The sequence below is a fragment of the Biomphalaria glabrata genome, chromosome 17 (assembly GCF_947242115.1).
Source record: "Biomphalaria glabrata chromosome 17, xgBioGlab47.1, whole genome shotgun sequence".
Lineage (NCBI taxonomy): Eukaryota > Metazoa > Mollusca > Gastropoda > Planorbidae > Biomphalaria > Biomphalaria glabrata.
Genome location: NC_074727.1, coordinates 20,941,842 through 20,958,782, shown reverse-complemented (window position 1 = coordinate 20,958,782; position 16,941 = coordinate 20,941,842). Strand labels below are relative to the sequence as shown.

The 16,941-nt window shown below is 37.9% G+C and overlaps 1 protein-coding gene across 6 annotated transcripts in view; it reads left to right on the top strand.

The window, feature by feature from the left end:
- The window catches only part of LOC106056285 (uncharacterized), a 176,670-nt gene that overhangs the window by 43,505 nt on the left and 116,224 nt on the right, over positions 1-16,941 (top strand). For 3 of the 6 annotated variants that reach the window (XM_056015476.1, XM_013212955.2, XM_013212952.2), the window contains exon 1: positions 2,371-3,589. The exons of the other annotated variants lie outside the window; for them this stretch is intronic. In XM_056015476.1, coding sequence (XP_055871451.1) covers positions 3,336-3,589 — 254 coding nt within the window. In that variant the 5' untranslated portion in view covers positions 2,371-3,335. Of the gene's footprint in view, positions 1-2,370; positions 3,590-16,941 lie in introns of those variants that run through there. 6 annotated transcript variants of the gene reach the window in all.

The following is a 16,941-nucleotide window of genomic DNA, read 5'->3' as shown; positions in this document are numbered from 1 at the left end:
TGAGACAGTTTATTGCTTTTATTATACAAAGTAGAAAATTAGTTATGATCTGTAGCTCAGTTTTTCAAGGATAAATTTCCTCGTATCTTTATGTGTGCAAAAAAAATCCTATACTATCAAAAGATTGAAGTTACATAGCAATCAATTCGTTTTTAGTTTTTGTTATTTGCATATTCCTTTGCAATACTCTGCCCCTTTCATTTCGTTCTCTCTCTCTCTTTACCTCCTCGACATTTTTCCCCTTGGGTTAATTCCTTTTAACAGCTTATCGCAGACTCGAAAACACGAGTGATAAAAATGGAGCGTTTAGACGTCGCAAGAATTTGTGGGGCTTCTCAAGCTGCACATCGCGTGTACCTGATCTTTCTGTTGTTTTTTTTTTCATCGCATTCCGAAACTATTTGAGATTATTTTTTTTTACGAGTCTGAGTTTCGTCGTTAATCTATGTGCACATGTTGCTGTGAAATCCTCCCCCCCCCCAACCCTTTTATTTGTTTTCCCCGTTGTTTCTGTCCCATCTGCCCGTTATGACTGAAAACTTGAGGTGCATTGTTATAATGTTGGACCCCATGAGATTACAGTCAGAGGTTTGTCCTCCCTCTCCCCCCCCCTAATCTCGTCTCACTGTAGTTTAGACAACTGCTCCCCCCCCCTTTTTTTTTTCCTCTGTATCCATCGTGCCCCCCCCCCCCTTCTCTGTCTCTCCCTTTGTCTTTCTCTCACTCCTAGCTCTGTCTTTCTCATCTTTCTGTCTGTATTATTAATTTTGTTTTCAATTTAGAACCGCATTAATAAAAGCTGTGTGTGTGCTTGTGTGTGTGTGTTTGAAGTCTTGTCCTGATCTAGATGTCTGGAAGGCAAACCCTAACCCTTACAAATGTTCCATTGTCAACTGCATCTGCTTGGCGTGTTGAGGGGACACCTAGTTGAATATATATATATTGACTTCATGACATATGACTTAAAGTTTGCACAGCAAACTATGAGGAGATCTGAACCTTAACCTTACTTACTTGTCAAATGAAATCTATCTCGGAAAGTTATCGAGGGAATGAACTTTAAGATATCAGGCGCTATCCTAATCATAAATAATAGAAAACTGTATTCTTGTCATACTTGGACTTAGTATACGGAGTTTTGTGATCTATACAATGTTTGAACAGAAAAAAACTCAAAACTACTAATTAAATACTTATAGGCATCCATCTCTAGGTAATAACTGCTTTTTTTTTTGTTACGACTGAAAACCGACTCTTTATCACTATTGTTCTTCAATTTAAAGATATAGTCATTTTTAAGAATTAGAAGAAAAAACAACAACAAATCAGCGTCTCATGAGTTTTCGACTCAGACTTATTGCAACAACGTTGTACAACCTAGGGCCACCTACTGGTCAATATCATTTGTAAAAATATGACTATTGTGTCTTCAGTTTGCCTTTTTTTTTCATTCTCTCCTGATATATCCAACCAATTCAACATACGGTATCCGTATAGACAGTGAGAATTTAGATTTGAATGTTTCAATTTTGAATTTGAATAAGGTGATTGAAAAAAATTGATTGTTGAAATTGTCAAGGTTGTCTCTGTTTGACTTAGCACATCTCCTGGCACTACTCGACTTAGCATATCTCCTGGCTCTATTTCCGCCCCCTTAACATTTCCACTAACTTTGCCCTCGTTCATATGCTCGTCAAAGGAATTGATCGCGTTCGTTTCAAACGTAGCCTCGCCAATAAAAACAGAACAGCATCAATTTCTTTTTTTCTTTCCAAAAAGCGCCGTCTTTCTTTCAGCGTAGGCCTATTAATTGATGTTTTTTTTTTTTAAATAAAGAAGATTGTTATAAATTAAAAGGGACGGCTTAGAAAGACCTGTAAACGAACACACAGGCGCACACACACAAGGGTTTGGCTTCGGGGCAGGGTAGGAATGGAGGCGGTAAGTAAAATTGGTTTGTGACTATATGATTTGTTAGGACGAAACGACATTGAGGTTGAAAAACGGAACCGGGGTAAAATGGGGATGGGGGGGGGGGGAGGCGGGGGTAATACACACACACACACTTAAATGTTTCGAGAGAAAGAGCGAGCGGGGGAAAAAAGGGAAAAAGAAGAGAGGGCCAAAACACATACACAATCTTGTTACGCATGCCGGGATAGAGAGAGAGTTTTGTGTGTATTGACTCATAACTAGTGCAGAGAACCTTGTTACATGGAGATGCCGTTCAAAGCAGTGAATTCTTTTTTGTTGTTATCAGAGTCTCGCTATGCATCCTAACGTCATTCAGGTTTTACCAACGGATACATATGAAAAAATTATCTGCGTTGCTCTCTGGATAGGTGTGGGGGGGGGGGTTCATCGATTGATGTTAACTGGCGCCCTCATCTTTGGATAATTGCGCCCTGCCTGATTATTGAATAATTCTGCTGTCTGCGAGTGCACCGCCCGCCACCCAGTCGTGTGTTATAAATTTATTTTTGTTGTTTCTCATATCTTGGAATGTTCCAACAAATTTTAATTTTTATAGTCTCCCCTGTTTGGCTTGATTCCAAAGGATCGTAGACCTCGTTGTTGGTGAGTAGTGATTGTGTACTCAGCCGTGTGCGTGTGTGCGAGTTATTATTATTTTTGTTAGTGTTCCTCCACATTAGTCAGAACTCGTTTGTTCCTATTTCATTATAATTTTAAGGTCATGAAGTTTTATTCTTTGCTTATAAGATCTGTTTGATATTGCCTCTTGTACAATGCTATTGGCTATATAGGCGAGTGCTAACAAATACGAGATGCGATTTGAAGTATTTTAAGAACACCAGTTATTTTTATTCTCGCAGTGTCATGACACCGGTCTTTTAATTGGATGTTCGCTTGTCTAGTTCAACCTAAGCATCTTTTTTTCAAAAAAATCTTTTCATGTAGTTATGAAAATTTTCTCAATTTGGTTACAAGATCATCATAATGTGAGGACCTCTGTATGACATGGATTAACATTACGATGATTGAGAACCGCTGGATTATGTTCGCTACGTATTATTTGTGTGTTTGTTACTCTACTGCTCGTAATGACAACGTAAATTCTTGAATGGGGTCAAGGTGATTGAGCGATATGGAGCAATTGGTTAGGGCATAACGTCATCCAGTTATATAAATAGCCATGAACTCACAGTTTCCCACTGTATAAGATGTGGGTCTAGTCTTGATCTCATTATGATTTTCGCCATCTTCAGTTTTTATATTAAGAAAATGTGATCGATAATTGAATAAAAATTACAAACAAAACATTATCAAGGATATACCTGTTCAACGGAGGAGTTCGTAGTATTGTTTTCTCAGCTATGAATCAGGGGCTCAGTAGCTGGGCCGCGACAAATGTATCCGGCCGTGAGCCCTCGACTTTGGGCTCGGGATATGTTAGGCCGACTATAGAAATTGAGGATATCTCCGACGACGATAGCATGGCTACAGGACTCGTGTTTTCCTTTGACGCCTTCATGGATGGGATTACCAAATCCAGCGGACCAGCGGTCACTTCCTGGAGTGACCAGCCGAGACTCAGAGACTCGATGGAGGATAATGACTTCTGGACATCGTGAGTTTTTTTGTTTTTTTTTTCTGTCTGCATGTTTGTCTCCTATTTTATGACTTTGTCACTGTTAACTACCTTAAATATTTACTAAAATTGTGGCATCCATATTAAAGGTATGGTCTTTTTAAATACATATCAACAGGTGTACACACATATATCAACACACATGGCCTTCAACCTTTTCCTTATATGAATAATGACAATAATCTCGTTCTCGCTGAAGATCTATTAATAAATTATAAATCAGTCAACGGCAGACTTATATTTAGATCGGTGTTTTGTACAATTTTAGTAGTAGTAGTTTCCATTGTCAATTTATCGTGGAGGGGATTTCCAGGAATCGGGCGTTCTCTATGAAGTTTAATTCAGTCAACAGATTCTCTCCCTCTTGGATGAATTGTAAACTTTAACCTATTTTTTTATATTTTTTATTTTAACTTTAAAAAAAAGTATCTTAGTATGTGTTTGTATATAAAGAGAAGATGCATTTGAAACATAAGCCAAGTTTAAAACAAACGATTCCAACAAATCTATTCTACACTTGTCTTGATTTAAGCCCTCGATCTACCTTCGCAATTAGTTACATTCTGAAATACTTCTGGCATGCACTCATACGACGTAACAAACAACAACACACACACAAACCCAGGCGAGGTAATCTGTTCTTAATTTATAAACTTATGGTATTAAGGACTTATGGCTCATGTACTTTTCACCGAGAGATGGCGGCCGTTTGGAATATTTCTTTACGTCAGCTTCACAATTTTGCAGATGTTAATCAGTGGCGTAGCTGGGGGGGGGATTTGAAAATCCCCCGGGCCTCCACTAAGAGGGGGGGGGGCAAATGAGTAGGGTTTTTTTTTGACATAAAATTAAATATTACGCAAAATGCAGGGGCTCCCAAAGAGGTCAAGCCCCCGGGCCCCAAAACGATGAAAAGTTTTCTAGTTAGGCCCCTGATGTTGATGTTAACGCCTTTTTCTTATATATTTTTTTAGACATCTTGTAAATGTATGTTTTAGAAAGATGAAATGGCGCGTCTTGGCCATTCTCATTTTGTTCATGTGGGCTCGTGTGGTCTTAATTGTCTAAGAAAAAGAAATATTTTAACTAATGTTTAAATGAGTAAAATAATGCCATTTCTGACCAGATTATGATGGCACAGGCCTGCTGATTTGGTTTTATCCCACGAAAGGGGGGAGGGTCCACAGCAGATTCCCAGATTGCCTGCACTGTTATAGATGGAAATGGTGAATAAGAATGATGTATGTATCTGTGTGTGTATGTGGGGGGGGGGCATGGTGGTTAGCTGACCTCGCTATGAGACGGGCAGGAAACAGACCAATCAGGAAGTCAAAACAGAATGGAAGCTGCCGTGCGCACTTTTAGCTTCTGCCTGTGCAGAGAAGGCGTGAGTACTTTGAGCGCCCCCCCCCCACCACATAGACTCCGCATAAAGTCTTCAAAGAACTTTTCATTATCGCTGTGGTTCATTTTTTAAATTGTATTTATTTATTTATTTTTAGTTGTACCATTTCTTGGGTTATTAATTAGTTGTATTCAACTGTATTTCTTGTAGTAGTTAACTCTGTTACCAACGCTGAAACATTCCATCTCCAGGACGGTCAAATATTGTTGTCGACTGTTTGAAACATCTACCGTAAAGGAGCAAGGCAGCAACTGTCTGAGTGCACCCAGGCTGTAACTACAAACAATTTAGTGTTGTGCTTTTCGGCCACCCACTTTTACCGTGGCCTATATTTTGAGGCGTTTTTTTTTTTGTTGTTGTATTTTTTAATATTTGTTTTATTTCGAAATTGAGAGGTTTGAGAAACGCTGTAAATACAAGTGCTTTTTTGACATGGCTTCTAACCTATCACACTCGGTTTCACATCAAAGGGTTGCCCACAAGTACTCCAATATGCTATTGCCATTTAATAAACAGCAGAATGTGTCGGTGTATTACACTGTATTGAAATCCTATTTTAATTCATAATAAACAATAATAACACTTATAAAAAAGGTTGTTAGAAAATGGATGGGGGCGTACGAGTCGTAGATCTAAAGTCTTCCCAATGCTGTATCCACGCAATGCACACCAATTTCATTGCGTTATAATCATACTTAATTGTTAATTTAATGATAATGCGCCACGTATTAACAGATGTTGATAATAATTATCCCGCTTAATTCATTTTCAGCGTTGGCTGTCAATTATTGCAATGTTATTTTATGCCTCGACCCGTTCACCGCTAATGCGCTAATGCTTTAATGAATATTTAATGAAGTAGTGATAATATCGTTAAGAGTGGAAACTATTGCGATAATACAATAAAGTAATGGTATAGTAGGGGAAATATGCGATTTTTTTTTGTTTAATTTAAAAAATGGAGTTTAACATTGGCCTGCGCCAAAGAGTCAATAGTAGTTCCAACATTGCGATCGACGTTCATTTTCGAAAATAACCAACTAGTACGCATTTATTTTGGGAACCTTCACTATAAACAATGTCAAGGACGCTAAATTTGAAGTTGAATGCTGCGAACTAAAAAGCTTCAAATGGAGGAGCTCAGAAAATTGGATTTTGCCTTGCGCAAAAATGATCCTAGACTTTAAAAACAACAACACTAAAACAAAGGTTATCGACAATGCCCTGATTTTTGTACACCGGATACACCAAAAAACTTGCTATTTATGGATTTACCGCCATGTATGGATATTTCCTATTGACCAGTGACGACAAACCTTTTTTTCAGCGTGGCAACCAAAGAGTGTCGCGGGCACACGAACAAATGATGGAGTCCAATGTAACTGTGTGTGCTAATGATTTCTACGAGCAGAGGATAGCACCGCATCACGTAACTAGTTTGGGCACCATAGGTGTAGATTATTTGTTATTCCAATACTTTTTGATAAACTATATATTCTGTTTGGCCTCGTTGAAGATTTCAAGCGCGTGCAGTTGCGTTTTACATTGTAAAGGCCTTTTTTTTTAGGTTGAGGTTCAACGTTTAACAGGGTGCAAATTGACATATTTTTAATTTTTGCTGTGTAACACAATGATTTAGTGCTGTTTCATATAGATGTTTGCTGTTTAACATGATTTAGTGCTTTTTAATGTTTGGTTGCTGGTTAAAACAATGATTGAGTACTATTTAACACATTAATTTAGTGCTTTTTCATTTAGAACAAATGTTCTACTATTATTTCTTGTATTTATAGGTGTGTGTGCTTTGAAGTATGTCAAGCTTTCTTTGTTTTGACTTCTGTTATTGGCAATATGCACCGCGTCTTCCATGAAAATCTCTCTCTCTTTTTTTTTGTGCTCGTTTAATACCTGTATCGACTGGTTAATGATATGAGTGGATGGTATCCTTGCCCTCGACCAACCCTCGTAAGATACAAGTGATTGATCCAGTCCTTGACTTGGTACTGGTAGGCGTACTTGTAGATCTATGTATTGACTGATTGAGCTGACGGTTGAGGGCGAGGTAACTAGTCAGAGCAGAAGAGTCTGAGCATTTGAGAAGATAGTTCAATGATGGAAACCTGGAACCCAGGATTTTTTTTTATTGAAGGTCATCTCTGAGTTCTCTCAACTGTAAACCTGATTCGTAAGCTCGTTGGGCACTGAAATGAGCGAATTCTACAGGATACATCTTTAGATACGTCTTTAAATACGTCTTTAGATGCGTCTTTAGATACTTTAGATACGTCTTTAGATACTTTAGATACGTCTTTAGATACGTCTTTAGATACGTCTTTAGATACTTTAGATACGTCTTTAGATACTTTAGATACGTCTTTAGATACGTCTTTAGATACTTTAGATACGTCTTTAGATACGTCTTTAGATACTTTAGATACATCTTTAGATACGTCTTTAAATACATCTTTAGATACATCTTTAGATACGTCTTTAGATACATCTTTAGATACGTCTTTAGATACATCTTTAGATACGTCTTTAGATACGTCTTTAGATACTTTAGATACATCTTTAGATGATATACAAATAGTTAGGGAAAAAATAAGAACTTATTTAAAGGCTATTATACATTAAATGTTTAAGTTACGAAGTATTATTAAATGTTACAAGTTCGTTTGGTCTTTAGAACTAATTCATCCAGAACCAGCACTTTGCAACACAAGGAGGTTATGGTACGAGCATCACAATGGCCAAACAGATTTATTTTTTCATCGGTGGAAGAAGATGGCTCTTTAAAAATCGGGTAGCATCAGAACCGGAGTCAGGACCCTTGGACCCCAATTTAGACCATGCATCGAAGCCGTAACTTTAATGACCCATGGGATATTTGTGTATCATTTTTTTTAATAAATTAGGTTAAGGAATTTGAGAGTTACAGAGGTACAGTGTGCTTTTTTTTTAAAAATGTATTAAAAACTAAATATATTTACAATTTAAAAACAAAAACAAAAAAAAAACAACAACACACAATCACACATTTGTTTTTATTTCGATAATAGCATTGCCAGAATTCTTGCACAGGTTTCCCTCCTCGTTTTTCTCTTTAAAAAAAAAAATTCCCATTAGCCTGTAAAATTGTACAAGCATTGAGTTGGAAACTACTGTAAAGTCTAAATCATTACGTTATGGATTATTTCCCTTCGCATTCTCTACTGCATTTTGTTAGCTGATGTCCCGCTAATTGTTAATTGTTTCCATTTCCTACTTTGTTAGGGATAGATACTAGTACATGCATTTATTTAATGTCTTTTTTTTTAAATTATTTTTTTTATTGCCACCGCCTCCCCTATTAGGATGATTTAACTCATATCAGAACTAGAGAGTCTACATCTCAATAGCTTGCGAGCAGTCATCTAAAACAAAACATTGCTCCTACACATAGACACCTAATCCGCACATTTAGAGTCAGATTGTTGACATGGGTTAATGCCCATTAGATGGCCAAATCGAATTCGGACCCAAGAGCCGCTGTCATTGGCTCAATTCCTCACTTCAACTTTACACATCGCCGCCAATCTAGAATGTTGTTATTAAAATCTAAAAATAAACCCGAAACATCCTTCAAACATTTATTCAAATTACCGAGAGCGTTGACTCCGGAGTTAGCGAGGGTAATTACTTTTCCTTGTCGTCATATAATAATGTGTATCAGCGAGTCTGTGTGTGAGTGTTTAGCTTGACTTTGTGAATGCTCGTTTTGTGTGTGTGTGAGTGTTTAGCTTGACTTTGGTCAAGATATTCAATAAACAAGAGCATTCTATTTTGAGACTCCCCTCCCCCGCTTTTTTTTTTTTGGCTTGTTTCCGGTTGTGTTAAATGGTGGAGTGTTTATTAGGTCTCTTAACCTATATCCCTGCCACCGTATCACATTTCACTGCTTCGGTCTTCTGTTACCTTCTATCATGAAGAGTCCCTCCATTTTTGTCTTTCATCTTTATCTGACATGACCTGATAGTTGATTGAGTTGAAGTGATTTTTTGTTTGTTTCTGTTCCCATTGAATAATAACTAACTGCGCCATAAAGTAGTAACACGAGTTTCATCTATCTATCTATCTATCTATCTATCTATCTATCTATCTATCTATCTATCTATCTATCACTGCTGGCCATTGTGCAGGTCACACGCCACCCTAGGTAAAACTCTTTGAGCTTAATTAACGGACTTGTCTTATTGGCGTTTCGGTTTCAAAACGTAAAATTGCGAGGGAACGTATGATCTACAGCTTCGTATGTTCATTCTTATGAAATACTCTCTCTTCCCCCCTCCCTTTATTTTTTTCATTGGGTTTATTTTTTTTTTTTTGTATTGTTTTTTTACCCTCGCCATTATGCTCGGAATTTAGATACAAAACACGTGTGAAAGACTAAATATAACCTGCACTAGGGTGCATTCTTTTTATCTGGGTTTGACATGATAAACATACACACACAACAAAATGTACCACAGTCTACTGGAATTTCTAACCTAAATGCTTGTCGTTAGAACCATTTGATCATAGCTGTCGTATCCCAGGTTCGGAGTGCGGAAAGATTATATATCTTTACTTTAATTTTTTTATCTTTACTACAAATATAATATAATTAAATCTGTTTTTGCTTTATCCTCCCCCCCCCCCAATTTTTTTTTGTAAGTTTATTTTTGTGTCTTATGCTAGACTAACTTTGCGATGGATTGGAACTAGCAAATAAAATGATTAGCTCTGTGACTCGTCTGCCTAAATGTCCTTGCCTTCCTTGTCGTCTGTCGTTTGAAATGCAGGAAGCGAGCCACCCAAATGAGGTTTTCAGAGGTTTTGGGATTTACTCAACATCTGGCGAGCCGCTGTGGCGAGGGTATCTTTCCATATTTGTTAATAATTAGATCAATAGTTCTTTTTCTCTTTCTTTCTGACTTGCTACCTCCCCCCCCCTCTCTCTCCCTTTTCTCTATCCGTATCCCTTTTTATATTTGGCCGTCTTGCTTCAGTCTATTCTTTCGTATTCTACCACATAAAATGGGGCCTTGTGTTCTAATGTAATCATAACAAGAGAGTTTGAGACGTGAGCTTAGGAGAGGGCCAGGGGATCACGAGAGAACGAGTGAAATAAAAGAGAACACAGACAAATAGGAAGAAGTGTGGCTCTGCGCAAGAGGGGAGAGAGAGAGAGTGAGAGAGAGGGAGATGTTTGTCCTCCAATTGTCTTGATGCACGATGGCAATGTTGAACGCTTGAAAAGATTCTAAACACTTTTAATCTTCGAGTCAACAGTCTTTGAGTTTTATGATTATGAACACATCATCTGTCCAGATCTGACCTAGGTCATTATCTTTTTTTAGCATCAAGGGAGAAACAAAAACGCGCACTGTTGTCATGTGATTATTAAAAGTGCAGGAATATAAACTCGATAATCGAGTATTTGGCAGTTTGTCAGTTTTGCCAAGTTCTGAAGGGTTAAAGTTAGGGACAGCGATAATCTTTTGGAAGGGTTACTTTCAAAACAAAATTACAGTTTTTCCACACTCTCAGCATTGGACATACCATTGGCAGCTGATTGGTTGGTTTTCTATGTCACGTGTTTATTGTACTCTTCCAAAGAATTTTCTTTTTATTGCCAATTTTTGACGTGTAGTTAAAATGCCATTCGCGTCATTCATATATTTATAGTCTGTACTTATGTTTTAATACGGTGTGCGTGCGTGTGTGTGTGTGGGGGAGGGGGCTGGGAGCGTAACCTTTTTCCGCCTTTATATATATAAATTTCCCTTTTCAGACCTTGTGATCTGTAGGGCAGATGATGTAAAGGTCATCTGTTTCTGTGGCCTACGGTTAACGAGGGTGTAATGTTGCCAGCACAACGACCAACCGCCTTTACTTTTCCATAACAAATGTCAGGTACCCTTTAGAGATGGGTGAACTCAGAGGCGTTCAAAGATCCCGAAATTAAAAATCCCAGCCTTCATCAGGATTCGAACCCGGGACCCCCGGTTCGGAAACCAAGCGCTTTACCGCTAAGCGGTATATATATAATTAAAAAAACAAATATACAATTTAAATTATATTTAAAAAAAACTTTTAAAAAAATCAAAAAATCGTGAAGTTTATTTATTGGATCTAATTCCCCAGCAACTTCATTATGCAACATACAAAGGTTTCGAGAGGCCGGATAGCACCGCGGAACACGCTTGATTTAGCCCTCGGGGCGTAGTTCGTGCATCACTTATTTCTCCTATATTTAAAGAAATGTATCCATAATTCATTTCAATTTTTTAAAATAATTTTTTAAATATGTAATTGCTGAATTTATGTTAAAAGATTTCTCTATGGTCCTATTTTTATATATAAATAATTTTTTAATCTATTCAATCTGTGTAACGTCGTACAAAACTTAAGAGATTGGGGTGTGTACCATTTTATGCGATTGTCGTTGTGCGTGTGAGTGCGCGCAGGAAGGGCTAATTAGGATTTATTGTGAATATTTTTTTTATTACGCTAACACGGGCTATCCTACGCTACAAAAAAAAAAACATTTACGTCATTCGTATTTTAGTGTGCGTGTGTGTCGTCCTATTGTCGACTCACGTCATCATATCACTCGACGACAGCTCGTCCTGTAGAACAGCTTTCTCTCTCGGTTACCATAGCAGCAATCTAAACTGTTCTAAACGATCAGCGTGCCTTCTTAATAACGTCGCGGACATTAAAAGGATTTCCATCAAATGAACGCTGTGGAAGTTCATCAAAGAAACTGTTGATGTAGATCTAGATCTTTATTTATTTATTTTTGTTCAACGTCCACAGAGTATTGCAACCAACCAAATAATGTATCGAACAGCGGTTCTCGTTTTAGGGTCACAACCAAATAATGTATCAAACAGCGGTTCTCGTTTTAGGGTCACAACCAAATAATGTATCAAACAGCGGTTCTGGTTTTAGGGTCGCAACCAAATAATGTATCAAACAGCGGTTCTCGTCCTATGGTTTCAACCAAATATTGTATCAAACATCGGTTCTCGTGTCCCAACCAAATAATATATCCAAAAAGCGGTTCTCGTGTTAGGGTCCATGCGACAACATATATTTTTCTGTGATATAAAAGAACTGACCGAACGTGAAATACTCGATTAACATCAAAGTACAAAATCGCGGAAGGATAAATAATCGTCTTCGATAGCTACTGAAGTAGAAGTTGTATTTCTTTAATTCTTTTTTTTAAACTAGTTAAATCCTTTATATTATTTTTTTTTCGTCAACTCACTCCATGTTTAAACTTTTTAAGTTGTTTATTACATCAAAAACCTTGACTCGTTCCACTAAAAGTGGCGTACTGATCTTTAGCCACGTGCGCCGTAATTAGATTTGAATACAGTAATCTTGTGAAGTATCTTAGAAGAGTAAAGGGGAAAAGGTCAGGCTTACGGAGCCTCGAAAAGTAGACCCCACCATCTATCTCATTTATGAAGAGGACTTTGTGTATGGCTTCGATTGACAGTTGTTTACTGTTGTAGTAATGAACTAAATATATCTAGTCTAGTTACAGGGTCTTCTAATATCTGGATTTGCTGAGAAAAAACAGACAAATCCCTATGCTAATGATTGTTTACCTAAAATATATAGATCAGGCGAATTTAAAAAACATTTCCCCCCGTACATTTCAGATTCAAAATTACGTATATATATATATATATATATATATATATATATATATATATATATATATATATATATATATATATATATATATATATATATATATATATATATAACTGTGTTTACAGAATGCAATACAGAAAATGAAGAAAAAATAAATAAAATTGTGTAACATGGCGAATTCATAATGTGTGTCAGTGTGTGTGTGTGTGATGTTACGCGTTGAGTGATCCGCGTATTATCAGTCGCCTTACATTAAAAAAAACAACAACAACACATGACTACAATCGATGTATGCATTTTCCGATACATAACCTGAACACTTTAGTTGTGGAATTAGTTACAAATATTCATATAACAGTAACCTGAATTACAAATATATTAGTCCATAATAGATGTAACGAGTTCTACCTTAACCGACCGACTATTGTTAACGGTAAAGGGGCTGTTCCTTGTTGTTTCCGCGTGGCCACCTCATCAACCGTTGGCCGTAGAATGATCTCAATTTTACTTCAACCGTTCCGACAAGGTCTCTAAAGAAACTTTACACAATATTATGCAAATTATTGAGACCTAACAAGCAAATGCATTGTGTCGATTTGCACATTGGATTATCACGTAATTGTGTTTCCAAAAATGCCAACAACAATGCTTGCTTGTTCTAAATAATAAGATTACTGCATTAGAAAAAAAGTTGTTTACATTCTTGGGCTGAAAAGCTTTTTTTTTATGATTTACCTGGCATGTTCAAGAAACACCTGTCATCGGTTTGTTTTGAAATTACAAGCACTTCGAACTGAAAATGTGTTGATGGTTTTATTTATGGACTGCGGGAGACACATGTCGATATTGTTCCTCTAGATGAGTGTTTCCCAAACGTTTGACCTCTGTGTACCCCTTTTATAATTTTGTAATGCTGAGTACCCCCTCGCCCCCCCCCCCAACCATACTTTAATTGATTAACAGAACATAATAAATGAGTATATAAAAAAATCAGCATAGTTAATGAGGTGCAACGCGTACCCCCTTCAAAGTCTTCCCGTACCCCTGGGGGTACGCGCACTCCACTTTGGGAAACACTGCTCTAGATCTATATAAGCTATGAAGAACAGATTGTGTTCATTACTCCTATAATTTGCTCCTCGAAAATGAGATTTTGAAAAGGAGGAGGGGAGAAGTACTTCATGCAAACTATGAGACGCAACCGGAAGGTGCGAATGTTTTTAAAATGCAACTTTTTTCAAATGTTTTTTCCCCCCTTCCCTAAAATAAGCCTATCTTGAAAGTGAAGTATTTGGTGTACACTTCTTGAGTGCTCATTTTCAAAGCCCTCGCTTCTGTTCTCGCCAAAAGATCGCACGCACTAAGCACGTTGTCACGAGCTGCCTCGCCCTGGCGTTCTCCGCGGCCATGATACCAATGCCTCCACCCACTTGCCACCTCATTCCGCAACTCGCCCTCGCTTCATCCTCGTTCGTCTTTCAGAGTTACTAGTGTAATTTGTATCAACTCAATAAAGTCTACTGGTTTCAGTCGAGACGTATTCATGACCTAGAGCCAACCGTTTGTCGTCCTCATCCAACAATTATCGCTGCAGCACCACAGTGATCAATTCAGAGGTCGAAATATATCTCAGTCTTACTTATATTACAAAATACTTTTAACCGATATAACCGTATAGCCACGGGAGATAGAGAGTTATTGTAATGACTATTTCATACTTCAATGAATTGGGTGTTGGCTTTCTCAATGGTTTTAATGACTTTTGTAATCTATGTATGTGTGTGAGGTGGCTGAGTGGTTAAGCTCTTGACTTCCGAACCTCAGATCCTGAGTTCGAAACTTGGGGAAGACTGAGAATTTGAATTTCGAGATTTTTAGGGCGCCCCTGAGTACCTGACTTAACGTTGAGGGAAGTTAGTACGGTTGGTCGTTGTGCTGGCCACATGACACCCTGCTTGTTAACCGTTGGTTAAAGAAACAGTTGACCTTAACATCTATATGCCCTATAGAAAGCAGAGTGTGAGAGGGAACTTTGCAGTTAATCTATTTATGGATTACGAAAGTCTCTCTGTTCCTCCCTTACTCTCTACCTTTTTAACTTCTCCCCAATTTCTCCCTTTATATCTTTTTTTTCCCTCTTTCTCGCTTTATTTCTCCATTCTCCCCCTTTCTTTCTCTCTCTCTCTCTCTCTGTAACTATATTCCCCTTATTTCTTTTTCTGTCTTCCTCTACCCAAACTCTGCTTTTATTTCTTTCTCCGTTTTTCTTTCTATCTCCTCTCTCTCCCGTAATTATTTTTTTCTCTCTCCCATTCCTCTCTCTCTCTGTCTCTCTGTCTCTCTCTCTCTCTCTCCCCCCCCCATTCTTACTAACTACGACATTTTTTTCAAGCTTTTATCTATTTTTTATTTGTATCTATACTTCCCATCTTTCCGACTTACACCCTCCGGGACAGCTCGATCTTGATCAGTTTAACCTACCAATCTGGCCCAGTGATGGATCGCGCCATTGCAATGAGTCAGCGTGAGCGACACGGAGTTCAAAGGCCTTTGTGACCACTTCAACAAAATGTCTGGGCTCTACAGTTTGCTACAGCTATGATGTTTTCTTAAACCCATTAACTTGGGTAAATGAAAACAAGACTAAACCAACACAAGCACTTAGTGGTTCTACTTCGTGCAAACATTTCGTCTTCCTCCATTTGCCCTCGCCCTCGCCTCGTCTCTCCCGCTGTTTGGAGTAAGCACAGCTAAATACTGTTTAAATTGTGTTAAAAGAAAGTTTATAATGTTTACAAGATGGACTATTAATTAAGATTATTTAAAGAGCTAAGCAAAACATAGCTTCACTGCTCTTATTATTTTTGTACAGTGTCCTGTAAGAGTCGAGCTGAAAGCCCTTCGGACTATTGACCAGACGGAAGGAATTTATCCAAAGGCGAGAAATGAAAGGTTCTTCGCCGACACTTCCTACCGAGGTTCCACCATCAACTATATAATCATTTAATCAAAACCAGTTTTTTTTTCAGTGTCATTGCTCATTGAAAGACGTTACCCTGTTTGGCAGAGGCCGAGCCACACTAGGGGTGTCCTTCGTGTTCCTACAATAAACTGCCACTAACCGTAAGAAGACCGATACCACAACGTGTGACTTCCTTGAGGAACGGCGGGTGAATGGGACAAGGCTTTGCTAGCTTGTTTTATTCCTCCATTGCATGTAATGTACTCAGTACTGAGGAAGCTCACTAGATCTATGCAAAAATATCACGCGCTCATAGCTACATAGCAACATGCATTGATTCGTTTTTTAAAGCCTTATTAAAGGTCACATAATCTCTTATTATGTATATATATTTTAAAATTAAAAATAAAAAAAAAAAACAGACAATTTTTCTTAGGAAACAAAATCCGGTTCTAGATCTAGATCCAACTATTGGGAGAGTTCAATTTGAATAGCGTCCCCTCTCAGCTCTTCTTGTGTATCTGATGGACACGCATGGAGCATACCAGCGAGGGTTGAATAAAAAACTGTGCCATGTATGATTCACAGTGCCTTTGTAAGAAGACAGAACTCGTTTCATATAGTCTTTTATTGAAATTTGTGTATACATTACACGCCATCTACATATTTATGATTTCTACGGAGGCCTTTTTTTTTTTTTATGGATCGCAAGGTCTGAAACTTTTTTTTTTCCTGCTATATTTGTTGACCTTTAAATACAGTATATTCGTATTGAGAATTTTTTTTTTGAGGGGTTTGGGCGATGGGGTGGGTAGATGGTGGGAATAGAACGTTTAAATGAGAGAAAGAGAGAGAGAGAAGGGGAGAGGGGCGGAGAGAGAGATGGCAAGAGTAAGAGAGACTTAAGTGCGTTAAAATAGAGCGAGGGGTGGCTGTGTTAAACAGAGAGAAGAGAGAGAGAAGAGGTTACATAATTGCTGAGAGACAAGAGAAGAAAGAGGGAGGGAGGGATATTAAGAAAGAAAGTGTGAGGAGAGAGAGAGACCAGAGTGTCTGAAAATAGAGCGAGTGGTGGCAGTATTAGAACAGAGAGATGGCATAATAGAATTACCGAGGTTGTCAGAAAGACAGACAGATGAGACGAAGGATTGTTTTGTCTGTGATATTTCTGTTAGAGAGAGAGATTGGGGGGGGGGGGAGGGTGTGTGAAGGGATGAAGAAAGAAACAAAGTTCTAGGTTTTTCGATAGTTAATGTCTCATTGTACATTTTG